Source organism: Papio anubis, chromosome X, assembly GCF_008728515.1.
Source record: "Papio anubis isolate 15944 chromosome X, Panubis1.0, whole genome shotgun sequence".
In the NCBI taxonomy this organism is placed as follows: domain Eukaryota; kingdom Metazoa; phylum Chordata; class Mammalia; order Primates; family Cercopithecidae; genus Papio; species Papio anubis.
In genome coordinates this window covers 100,251,537-100,264,753 of record NC_044996.1, presented here as the reverse complement: position 1 = coordinate 100,264,753, position 13,217 = coordinate 100,251,537, and the positions used below count along the sequence as shown (strand labels likewise).

The 13,217-nt window shown below is 44.5% G+C and overlaps 1 protein-coding gene across 1 annotated transcript in view; it reads right to left on the bottom strand.

Annotated features, from left to right (window-relative positions):
• Positions 1 to 12,248, bottom strand: part of DIPK2B (divergent protein kinase domain 2B) — a 51,981-nt gene extending 39,733 nt beyond the window's left edge. The window contains exons 1-2 of the mRNA XM_003917613.4: positions 11,896 to 12,248; positions 4,028 to 4,292 (exon numbers count right to left, since the gene is read on the bottom strand). Coding sequence (XP_003917662.3) covers positions 4,028 to 4,292; positions 11,896 to 12,128 — 498 coding nt within the window. The 5' untranslated portion in view covers positions 12,129 to 12,248. The remainder of the gene's footprint in view (positions 1 to 4,027; positions 4,293 to 11,895) is intronic.
• Between the last annotated feature and the right edge of the window lie 969 nt (positions 12,249 to 13,217).

Here is a 13,217-nt window from a genome sequence, read left to right as displayed (position 1 = left end):
GGAGGCTGAGACAGAAGAGTCACTTGAACCTGGGAGGCAGAGGTTGCAGTGAGCCGAGATGGGGCCACTGCACTCCAGCCTGGGTGACAAGAGTGAAACTCCGTCTCAAAGAAAACCAAACCAGAACAAACAAGCAAAAAAACAGAGCAGATGTTTGAGTGCAGCCTGGATGAGGCATGAAAGTGGGAAAGAGTGTAACAGAACACCTTGGGCCCGCCGTGGAATCCTAAGGGCAAAGGGTCTCTGGAAAGGAGGTGAGGAGAGATGGAGAAGATGGTGTCAAAATAAGACAGTAATGACCTTGAGCTTAATGGATAGGAGAAGAATGGGTTTGTGCAGAATTTATAAAATGGCTGCTAATATTTCCTTTTTTATAAGGAAGGGAAAAATCTATGGTGGAGATGAAAAGGTGGGTTAGGGGAGGGCCAAAGTAAAGCAAAAATTGTTCTGCTTTTGGCCATGTATTGCCAGCATGTTGTTAATAGATGCTGTTTTGGCAGAAAGAAGAAAAGCTTGTTTAGCTGCATGTAATGCGAGATGACAAAATTGGTGGAGCAAATTTTAGCATAACAAATTGGAGAAAGGGACTCACTTATTACAAGAATACTGCTGTGCATTTCTATAGTGATGGACTTCTGAAGCATATTCTTGTCTATAAGCTCATTAGGATAAATGAATCAGACAGAGCAGGTACTATTTTCTGTCATTTGAGAAATAAGAAAATCAAGGCACCCAGCACAGCTCTTGGTGATTAGTAGATATTCAGTCAGTATTTGCTAAATAAATGAAGCAGAGTCATATCAAGTTAAAAAGTATCAGAGCTTGGAGGGTCTTTGAGATCATCCAGAAGCCCTCTTCCCACCTCAATTTTGGAGAAGGAATGTCAGAGCAGTTTGGGGAAATTTTGGGCTTAAATCCAAGGTCAATTGGTCAAGGAGTGAAGGACCCAAGTCAGCAATGTGTCCTTTGTTTCAGTACAGAGCGTCAGCATATTAACTACAATGCTGGGTGGCGATTTGTGCTCTTGCCTGTCTCTACCACTGAGCCATATGCTTCTAGGGGTGGAGCTTGGGTCTGATTCATCTTTGAATACCCAGGATGCTGTAGTACAGTTGATGAAACTTGTTGGATGGATGAACAGGAATGGAAGCTCTGTGTTATTACTGCGTCTCTGCTCCTTCTTCTCATTTTGCCACAGCTTTTAGTGGCAGATACAAAACTCAACCATAGTTTCCAGGCTCCAGGAATCTTTTCCCTAGATAGTGTCTACATTCATCAAGGTGTACTCATAGAGTACAGACTGCAAAAGATGTACCTGGCGGGTTGCTTTGGACTTGTTAGGCCCCCTGGGATAATCTCTACTGTACTGTTATTATGGAAGTATCTAGAAGGTGAGAGAAAGAGGACATTTTCCTTAGTTCAAAGCCCAATGCCAGTCTAGCTACCTTAGGTAGAATCTCAAGTGTATCTTGCACACCAGAAAGTTCCTTCCTGGCTGGGCACGGTGGCTCATGCCTGTAATCCCAGCACTTTAGGAGGCTGAGGCAGGTGGATGACTTGAGGTCAGGAGTTCGAGACCAGCCTGGCCGACATGGTGAAAGTCCATCTTTACAAAAAATACAAAAATTGGTCAGGTGTGGTGGCACGCACCTGTAATCCCAGCGACTCGGGAGGCTGAGGCAGGAGAATCGCTTGAACCTGGGAGGCAGAGGTTGCAGTGAGCAGAGACCATGCCACTGCACTCCAGCCTGGGTGATAGAGCAAAATTCTGTTTCAAAAAAAAAAAAAAAAAAAAAAAAAAAAGAAAAGGAAAGTTCCTTCCTTTGGTATGTTGTCCAGGTCCCAGGTAGGTAGAGGTAGGCTTGCCTTTTAGAAATTATGCTTTTCAGAATGGGACTCAACAATGATGGGGGCAGTAAGAGGTCATAGGATCTTCAAGGGGTTCTGAAACAATTCTTTGTCTACCCTGTTTTGCTCTTCTTGGGGACTTCTGTTTGTTCCTGAGCACATATTTCAGGCAAAATGGAGGAGGTCTCATAGTGGTCTTTCCCATGCCTCATACTAGACAGTCACGCTGTCCCCAGCCTGTGAATGACATATGGTGGGTACCAAAGCTAGTGCATGAAGGGTCTGTCTGCAGGACAGAAAGAGAGGCACAGGGGGTTGCACGTTAATCATGGTGTTAGATTTGTTATATGACCTCTGTTCTGCTTCTGCCCTGTGTTGAGCATCCACCATGGGGTTCTTCTACCTAAGCCTCCACTTCCTGTCTCCTGCACAAACTCCAAGATCCTCATATTAGATCTTGCCAACACCTCCCCAGCCTGGGGACAGCGTGACTTCTTCCGGTTTTTTCTGTTCCCACTCAGTGTCAATAAATTCATAGAGTGCAGACTGCAAAAGCACCATATTGGAAAGCTCAGTTTTATTCAATGTTCCATGATGGCCATATTGCCAGCAACCTGACTCCTCCTGATTTCAAAATAGTTTCCACATGTATTAGGGTTCTCCAGATAAACAGAACTAATAGGATGTATAGATAGATGGAGAGAGATTTATTATAAGAAATTGGCTTATGTGACCATAGAGACTGACGGTTCCTAAAATCTGCAGTTGGCAAGCTGAAGACTCAGGAGGGCCAATGGTATAGCTCTACTTCAAGGGCTGGCAGCCTTGGCACCCAAGAAGAGCTGATGTTTCAGTGTGAGTCTGAAGGTAGGAAAAAAGCCAATGTCCCAGCTCAAATGCAGCCAGTCAGGCAGGAGGAGTTCCCTCTTATTAGGAAGTGGGTCAGCGTTTATTCTATTGAGGCCTTCAGCCGACTGGATGAGTCCCACACACATAATCTGCTTGACTCAGTCTACTGATCTCAATGTTAATCTCATCCAAAGTCATCTTCACAGAAACACTCAGAATAATGTCTGACTAAATAGCTGGGCATCCCATGGCCCAATCAAGTTGACACATAAAATTAACCATCACACCACACAACCTAAGCACAAAGCCAGAAGGTCTTATTACATGGATGAGATAGCCAGGAACCAGTGATTCTTCTTTGCTCTATGTCTCTTATCTTGCAGAAGCCAACAGCGCGTTTGTTAGCGCTCAGAATTCACTTAGACAGCCTGAGGTACCCATATAAAGGACCTAGTGGCCCAGGGAGTGTGAGAAGCAGCCTCAGCATCCCCATGAGAAGGTCGGTTCAAGCCCTCTCTCTTTGTCATGGCAGGGAGGTTGGGGTGAGCCTCTCTTTCCTCATCTTTGCTGAAGGTGAGCCACTCAGTCCTCTGAGGTGGCATCTTCTGCACAAAGGGGCTCAGCTAGATGTGTGTGGAGGGTCATGGCTGTGCTGGTTCGAATGAAGAAGGCTGATACTTGAGATGATAGTACAGGAGGGAACCAATGCAGAATATGATGAGGGCACCAGCAAGGTGCTGAAGTTCCCAGGGCAGCATGTCCATGGGAGTGGGTGGGAGGCTGTCAGGTGGGAAGAGGATGCTGTATTATCAAAGTTGGCTTCTGTAATGGCTGAGGTTTGGTTATTCTTTACAGTGGGAGATAGAAGAGGAACCTGACTTTCAAAGTGATCTCTCTGTATTGTGAAACAGGATATATATGGGAGCTTCTAAGAGAGAATACTTAGCCAGCCCGGGAGCTGGCAAAGAGCTGTCAGAGAAGGATGCAGGTGAGTTGAGCCCTGGTAGGGGGGTGGACTGGCAAGGGTCATCCTGTCAGATCTTTAGGCCAGAGGTCGCAGCTAGGAACTTTCCCGAATTGTCACTGAGGATCACATCAGAGAGAATGGGAAATGACAATGGGATGGAACCTTACAAGTAAACCTTGTTTAGTTCCTGTCTTACCGTAAGCCACTGTGTTTTATGACAGTGTTTTGTCACACTTTAGACAGACCACAGCTTCTCCTTTTTCTCAAACTGAGATATGAGATGGGAATGAATTTCTCTCTCTCTGTCTCTGTCTCTTTCTCATCATCCCCTTCACATCCCCTTTCCATGGCCTTCATACTCACCTGCACCAGGTCTGGCGTGAGGCGCTTGGCCTGCAGCCATTTCTGGAACCTCTCTGTTTTCCGCAGGACACGCTCAATGCTGCAGGTCCTTGGGGCTGATGCAGAGGCACAGATTCTCCTGTCTGAGATCTCGTTTTGATAGTTGCTGACCAGTCTAAAGATCTCCACAGGGCGCCAGATTTTGGAATCATCTGAGTAATTTGCAGGATAAGAAAGCAAGAAGTCGGGAGGCAGTCCGAGGTGGGAAGCCAGCCAGCTGTCAGACCTGTTGGAGGAATAGCCCTTTGAGGATTGGCCTGTGAGCTGGAGGCTCGCAGAGCCCAGGGACAGGGAGACAGGGGACAATAGCCCAAGTGATCCATTTCTCCTACTTAGACTGAGGTGTTCGAAATTCTTTTTGTGAGAGGACTATTTTTGCTTCTTCAAACTTATGGTAGTGTATATGTCATATCAGAAAAGGTGACGGAGGTGTGAGTCATGCACACACATTATCCTCTTCATACAACTGGCACAGAAAGTCTAGCCATAGCTCTCTGAACTTTTACTCCCTGTAAAGATAGCAGCTTTACATACACTGACATTTTTGATTCCCCTAATTCCCAATTTCCACTTTACAAGGGTGGAAACTCAGGCTTGTAGAGCTTAAGTACCTTAGCCAAGATCAGACAATATGTTGTCAATCAGAGGTGTGGACCCCAGGCTGTCAGTCAGCAAACCCCAGTATCTCTCCCTTCCCCTACACTGGTTCCCCAAACTGCTCACCCTCTGACCAATGGCTGGGTCTTGGAACCACAGAGGTTCTTGAAGAGGCTCTTGGGTCTGCACTAGGGAGACCACTCTACCTCCATATCAAACCCCAAGCAGTCCAATTCATTTTGTTTCCAGTCTAAAAATTTAAGTCTTCAGCACCAATAAAGTCGCAGACAAGAGTGACTACTAAATGGTCATCAAATTAGAAGCTACCTGGGCTCCAGGAGGTGGGTGATTCTACATGATGGCCTGGCCAGTCCTTAATCCTCCTGGAAGAGAGGCATTGGCTAATTTATTTATTTATTTTGAGATGGAGACTCACTCTGTTGCCCAGGCTGGAGTGCTAGGGCTCCATCTCAACTCATTGCAACCTCTGTCTCCTGGATTCAAGCGATTCTCTTGCCTCAGCCTCCCCAGTAGCTGGGTTAGAAGTGCGCGCCACCACGCCTGGCTAATTTTTGTATTTTTAGTAGAGACAGAGTTTTACCATGTTGGCCTGGTTGGTCTTGAATTCCTGGACTCATGTGATCCGCCTGCCTCGGCCTCTCAAAGTGTTGGGATTACAGGCGTGAGCCACTGTGCCTGGCAGGCATTGGCCTATTATCACCTGCCAGTTTCCTAGGCCCCACAGTTATATTTTCTCCATAGTCATTTCTCCAGCTGTGTTTTCCGTTAGGGAAGAATGTTAAATCTCTTTTTGATTTATGTATGAAAAATTACTCAGAAAAAGTTTACCTTCATTATTATTAACAATTGAAGGTCATACTGCAAATGAAAATCAGGCAGCATACAACATGCTATGTATTTAATTTAATTAAGAATATTTAAATTCTTATTATTGGGCATTATTGGGTTGCCCCATGATAATGAGTTTTGGATAATGCATTTTGGAAGAATTAGCTTTTCCATTAGACCCAAACCCTAGATTGTGTTGTTTTTTTCTCTTACCTGACACGACTTTACCCTAAGAGATTGCAAGCTTTTCCTACTGTTTTGATGGCAAAGAAAGTCACACAAAAAAATTACAAGAGCAAAGAGGTCAAGGGACTTGTTCAGGAAGCTGGACAGCCCAGGCCTCTGAATCCCTGAGTTATGCACTAGAGCTCCAGTCTCACATCTGGGAAGGTGCTCCAATGGAAACTGTCAGTGAGCAACTTCTGCAATGCAGGACAATGCAAATTGCATTGGAAGCAGGCACGAAGGATTCTGTACAAGAACATTGGCATCAATGTATTTAAAAAGATGAAACAGTGTAACCTTGTAATGAGTCCATTTTACTGGAAGTTTCAGGACAACTATGGGAAAAGATCCTCCCCTCTAGGTGGATAAGGAAGGCCCAGGACCCAGACACAGGCCTGTCTGCCTTTATCCTGCAGCTGCTCTTGCTCATGGAGTTTCAAACCCACCCCCACTCCCCACCCCCACCCCCCAGCCACCAAAGGGACTGAAGCTGGAAAGTTATCACTCGGTGGCTCTTTTAGATAATGATAATAGTAACACGCATTTGTGAAACACTGAAGTGTGCCAGTCACTTTACTAAACACTTTATATGTACTGATTCATTTAATCCTTTCAATAAACCTACAAGACTGATACTATTATTAACATATAGATGAGGAAACTGAGGCACAGAATGATTACATCATTTGCCCAAGGTCACATGATCAAGAATTGCAGGAAGTGGCATTCAAGGCTCCAGAGCTTGCAGTGGGGACACCACTAGACTTCCATAGTCAACCCCAAGGAATCCCATTAATTTTTTTTTTTTTTTTTTTTGAGACAGAGTCTTGCTCTGTCACCCAGGCTAGAGTGCAATGGCATGATCTCAGCTCACTGCAACCTCCACCTCCTGAATTTAAGTGATTCTCCTACCTCAGTCTCCTGAGTAGCTGGGATTACAGGCACACACCACCACGCTCGGCTAATTTTTGTATTTTTAGTAGAGACTGAGTTTCACCATGTTGACCAGGCTGGACTCAAACTCCTGTCCTCAAGAGATCCGCCCACCTCAGCCTCCCAAAGTGCTGGGATTACAGGCGTGAGCCACTGCGCCTGGTCCCATTAATTTTAATCTTGTTTCTTTCACCACTTTGTGCTTGCTTATTCCTCTATCACCCATTTTATGAATTAGCTCATAGAAACAGATTAGTAACATTATTAGGGTTTATAGGCGGCAGGATCCTTGAAGATTATTTTGTCCCTTCCCCATCTTGTTTTGAGGATGAGAAAATTGAAAAGAGAATTGAAAGGGATGAGAACATTGAAAAGAGAAAATTGAAAGCAGAATACATATGTGACTTTTCTGAAGACTCACAGACAGTTAGTGGTAGAGGAGGGCAGGTCTCAGGGCTCTTGTTCTCCCAGTTGGTGGGGGTGGTGTGGGAAGAGATTCCTTGCCCTGTGAGACAAGTTCATTGTCCTTTTTTTCTGTCCCCACCTCCTAAGGAGGCTCCGCTGAGACAACAGCACTGCCTTGGCAGATGACCTGTAATGAGTGCCTGGGCAGGTTCAGGCACTCATTGACTTGAGGCATTCCACAAGGACCAATTGAGACAAATAAACAGGATCGCAGGCTGCACTTCTACCCTCATTCAAAAATGGTAACAAATTTATTGCATTGAATGGGAAAAATGTGTATTCTTACAGTGTTGACTACCTACTTTATTGAATAGAAGAATGTCAGTGAGAAAATGTCAGTGCTTTTTATTCACTAAAATGTTACTATCCTGGAATTTGGACAACCACAAAGCAGAGACAGCATTCTCATCTTCCTTCTAAATTGAGATCATGGGCCTGATTGAAGTGAGGCTGGCCAAGTTCCTGATTGTGTTGAAAGAGGGACAAGCAGAATTATAGTTTCTCAGAGCTGGAAAAAAGCATCAAGGCCATGTGGTCCAATCCCGCCAAGTCCCTCAACATGGGGTGGGGGAGTGGGAGAGATCGACAGTTTTGGAATTAGAATAAAATGCCCTCTTCCCATGCATTCTTCTCATGCTTGAATCTAGTCAAACATGAAGTCTGTAGATATGCCTTTCTAAGTTGTTTTTCCTCCCTTCCCTCTTCTCATCCTATAGCTCTGCACTGAACCCTTAACCCATTTAGTGTCTTTCCAAAGCTCTTGGGCTACAGTTCATGCTCCTTAGTGCTTAGAGCTTAGTTCACAATGCTCTGCCTGCTGCATTGCCTGCTGCTCTTCTTACAAGTTTGCTTTGGTCTCACCAAACCACTGACTATCCTTGGATAAGCCACATTCTTTCAGGCCTCTGAGGTTCCAGTCACCTGTCATATGCTGACACCTTTGTCTGAGACAGTTTCTTCCTCTTTCTTGTCTGGAAAATCCCAATGTAGCCCTTTAAAATCCAGATGGATACCACCTCTTTGGAACTCACTCCCTCATCCCCAAGTGGGGACCTTCCCACACACTCCCATGATACCCCGTGTAAGACCTTTAAAAATATTTCCTATACTCTGTTTTAACCATTGATTTACTTCTTTGTCTTCCTGATAGAAAGTAAACTCCTTCAGAGCAAAGATTTGACCTCTTTTAACTTTGCAACTCAGTGTTCAGCGGAGTACCAAGTTAGTGCTCAATACTCTACAGGTGGATGGATGGATAGGTATTTAGATGTATAGATAGATAAGTGAGTAGAGAGATGCATGGAGGGCCGGATGGTGGGATGCACAGTATGATGGTTGGGTGGAAGAACGCATGGAGGGCCACCTGGATGAAATATGGATGGTGGATGAATAGGTGCATGGATTCACATAAGACTGTCACCCAAGCTGGAGTGCAGTGGCGTGATCTTGGCTCACTGCAGCCTCCCGCTCCTGGGTTCAAGCAATTCTCCTGCCTCAGCCTCCCCCAGTAGCTGGGACTACAGGCGTACGCTGCCACGCCTGGCTAATTTTTGTATTTTTAGTAGAGACGGGGTTTCACCATGTTGGCCAGGATGGTCTTGATCTCCTGACCTCGTGATTTGCCTGCCTCGGACTCCCAAAGTGCTGGGATTACAGACATGAGCCACCGCGCCCAGCCGGTAATCACTTTTTTGAAGTAGGAAAGTGTTTGGAGAGCAACAAGAACACAATAAACAAATATACCCTTAGAAAGAGAGGCAAAGGATGTGAACCTGTAGACAATTTAGCAAAGAAGAAATACAAATGGTCAATAAATCTGAAAAAAGGTTCAACTCAGAAGAAATTCAAACTTAAAAAAAGGTATTAAATATTTGTAAGTGTGCAAAAAGTGAGCTTTATAAGTAGAAGTCTCCATTTAGATATATATATCTCCTTCAATTTTGTCTTTTTGATCCAGAAATTTCACTTTTAGGAGTTTGTCATAAGGAATTCATCACTCATGTGCACAATATATAGCTACAGGGATGTTTAACATAGAACTGTTTATAATACCAAAAAATGAAATAAAAAACTCTAGTTTCACAATGGTGGTTTTAATAAATTATAGTTAAATAATTAAATAAGTTATGCTTAAATAGTTAAATAAATTATGGTTGATTGATGCAATTGAATACCATGAAGCTGTTAAAAATCAAAGTGTGCAGAAGATCATTTAATAATGTGGAAAGATGTTCCTGATATATTGTTAAATAATACTTTCCGAAAAGTATACATAGCATGTTCACATTTTTGTCAAAACATTTCTTAATTCACACTTCGAAAAAGGGTGGCAAGGATATGCAACAAAATGTTGACTAAGGGGTGATCTCTTGGTGGAAGAATTATATGTGATTTTAGTTTGTGCTTTCTTTAATCAATCTTTCCCGAAAATACTAAAATAAACAGGCATGACTTTTATAATAAGAAAAAGGGTATTTATATTATAGAGAAAAGGACTCCAAACAGGACCACGTCCCCAGACTCACTGACTGCCTCTCTCTGCCTCTTTGTGCTGAGGATGACCATTCTCAACGTGCAGAGCTCTAAACCCCAATCTGCCCTGCCTGGTGTTTTCCTGCTTGTATCTGCACACTTCCCTTTCACAGGCACATGGAAAATGAATTCTAAGGGAGATGAAGTAATATCCTGGACTCTAACGGAACACAAACCTATTTAGGGAAATGCTTTCTGATTTTGGCTAGCATCTGCCAAATGCTAGTAAGAAAACCTTCATTTATTGCCCTTTGGTGAATATGCAGTCACCCTAGAGCTCTTCCTTAGTTGAATCCTTAAATTTCTCTCCCTCCTTTTTAAAAATATGCCTGTCTCCTCATTGCCTCCCTCCAAGGAATCAACGCCCCTTCACCTGTGTTCTTGGTCCTTTTTATCTCATTTCCTAGGCGGAGAACCTTGAATTCACATTCAACATCTGCATATTTATTTCCTCTCGCATGGTGTTGGTCAACAGAATGACTCTATAGCTGAATCGACTTGTATCCTTCCTGTTCTACTTTGTTCCCAATGACTTGTGTCCTGGACTATGGGAACTGGTCTCACAGCCCCTGCCAACACCACCAGTCCGTCCTGTCCACTTTGCACGAGCTCTTCCTAAATCACAGGTCTCACGTTGCCACTCCCCAGCCTAACACTCACCATGGACTGCAATAGAGATTCCTTAATGGATGGCCTTTCAAAAATGCCTTTAAAACGGTTTAATATGCCTTTAAAAAGGCTTAATATGCCTTTAAAAAGGCTTAATATGCTTTTAAAAAGGCATAATAGGAAAAGTCCACACCAACTCCATAAAATACCTCACAAAAGCAGTTCAACATTTTTGATTGGTATTTTCTATCTATTATTTCTATTTAGTAATTTGGTTGAGTAAGCAAAGATGTCTTTGATTAATACAGATTGCAAATAAAATCATTGTTAATTAATGCCTTTTGTTTGGTCACCAAATCTTACAAACATAAGTTAGGTCCTTTGAGGAAGATGGAGGAGAAAGGGCATATATATGACAAAGGATCGTTGGTGCTGAAAAGACTGCAACCCATTGGTCCACAGGATTAAGGCCCCGATTCCTTGGCATGACAATTAAAGACACCCTGCCCCACATATCCCTTCAACCTCCTCCTCTGTCATGCCTCCACATACACCCCATGCTCTAGCTAAGCACCTCTCACCTCTTCCCACACCTTTGCTTAAGATGTTACTTCCACCTTCACCTCCCGTTACATTTCAGCTCATCCTTTAAAAGGCCTTGCTTAGAATACCTTCTCTTGCCTTCTCCTGGCGAAGCCCTTCCCCAGGTCCCATTTGGAATTAATGGAGCTCCTGGAGGTCCTTTACACTGCCCTGCATCAGACCAAGCTTTATTATTATTATTTATAACATGACCCCTCATCCTGACCACCTAGAAGGCAATGACCGGAGTTATAGTTGCTGTCACCACAGTACCTGCTAGAGTTTGGCCGTGGTAAAGGCTCATCGACTGTGTGTTGATAGGTGTAAATTCCAAGTGTGACGCCATTCTTTGCTGAGAGCCATGTGCATTGCAATTTACTAAACTCCAGTTTTCCTCTGATCGTGGCAATCTCTCACAACAGAAAGCTCGTTCAGAAACTTTGGAGCAAACTGTTCTGGTTTGAATTCCACATCTGCCAGTTAGGTGACATTGTGCAAGTTACTTGATCTTTTTTAAAAAATAAATTTTATTGTGTATATTTAAAGTATACAACACGATGTTATAAGATGCATATATATGGTGAAATGGCACAGAGTTACCCATTTCTCCCCACTGAAGTCACTTTATCTGGCTATGTCTCAGTTTACCACCTTAATAATGGGTGCACATCATTATCTCTCACAATGGTTTAAAATAGGTGTCACATTGTAGGCTTTCTATAAATTTTATTTCCTGCCCACTGTGAGAAATGAACTTGATAAACTCAACAGTCCCAGGCTACTCCATTCATAGGAAAGAAAACTTCAAGCTTTCACTCCAAAAGGAAATGTTGGATTTAGCATTTAGGGCTGGAATTTGGCTTCACATCTTGCCCTCCTACCCACCCCAACCTCAGACCATTACCACTCTGATTAAATGGATTTGTTTCAGCTCCCACCCATATTACATTCTGATTCCTTTTCAACAAATTCCTGGACATCTTCACAAGAAGGGAACATAATTTTGTGATTCAGAGTTATTTGATTGATATTCTGACCTTATTTCTTCTTTAAAGAACTTCTTGCAAATAGATGTCCCGATGCAGGCATTGCATTTATCAAGACCGAGGAAAGTCCTTCCAAAATTGTAGCTGGTTCTGACTTGGGACACCAGAGAAGAAGGGGAAGAAGCTGGCAAGGAGAAGGAACAGCTCAGGGCTGAGACCCACAGCAGCAGGGCCAGCCAGCCGGGGCGGAGGGCGGCAGCCTCAGGCCCCAGCTGGGGCTCCATCTTGGGCTCCGGACTCCAGCTGCAGCCTCTGGCTGCCCACTCGGGGCTGCACAGAGGCAGGGCTTGGCCGAAGAGGAAGCTGTCAGAGGGGGCTGGCTTCGGGGTGCTGACCCCATCCCAGCCTCGCAGGTTTCTCTTTGAGGATGCTGAGGTGCTTGGGGCTAATGAGGCTGGGGAGGAGGTGAGGAAGTCAGTGGAGGATGCTGATAACGCTGTTTCCAGAGTTACTCTTCCTCTGCCGGGGGTGGCTGCTTCAGGCTGGGGAGGGGCTCACTGGCAGATTTCGGGAAGGACAATTGTCAGGGCTTCCCTGTGTGGTCCTTTTGACAAATACAGGATATCCCGGCGGGGCAGGAAAGGTTCGTGCAGGATGTGTGTCCAACCTGCGTTCCACCTGGGACTTTCAAAGGATCCTGAAAGCCTCCGCCCTCCACTGTTTTAATCCCGGGTTTATCTGTCCCTATGGATTACACGTGCACCCCAATTTTTGACCCCTCTGTGCTAGGTCATTTGTCCTGCCCCTTAATCAGCCCTACTTGCCTCACTTTTACCATATTTGCCTGTGAAATAACTAGAGGTTAGTTTGCTTGCCATTAACCGGCACATTTAGCACTGATTTGAAAGGCAAAGGCTTTTTACTGCTTAGGGAAGAGAAAACCTCAGGTTAGTCCATCTTCTCTTGCTGGTCTGAGAACAAGAGACCGGAAAGAAACCGGTGGCCTCTGTGGCATGATGAGGGGAGCATCAGAAAGAGCCTTCTGACTGCACCCAGCTGTGTTTATCCCTCTCCCACAGACCTGAAAGCTTCTCTTCCTTTACCAACTTGCTTCGCTTCTCAGTGGCTTGGCCGGATTTGGTAGGATTTAACTGCTCCAGGATTGCCGTCCTCCCGATACCAAGATAAGGTCCACAGCATGGAGTAGATGGGAGTGCTAATTTGGGAACAGAGAGAACCTCTGAGAACCAAATCAGGGAAGTCAGGTTGCCTCACATTCTGTGAGAGGGTGGAGGTGGGGAGCAGGGCACAGTTTGAAAATATGAGAAAGTGCATAAGAAGATGGGGCTGGGGGTGAGGAAAAGGGAGGTAAG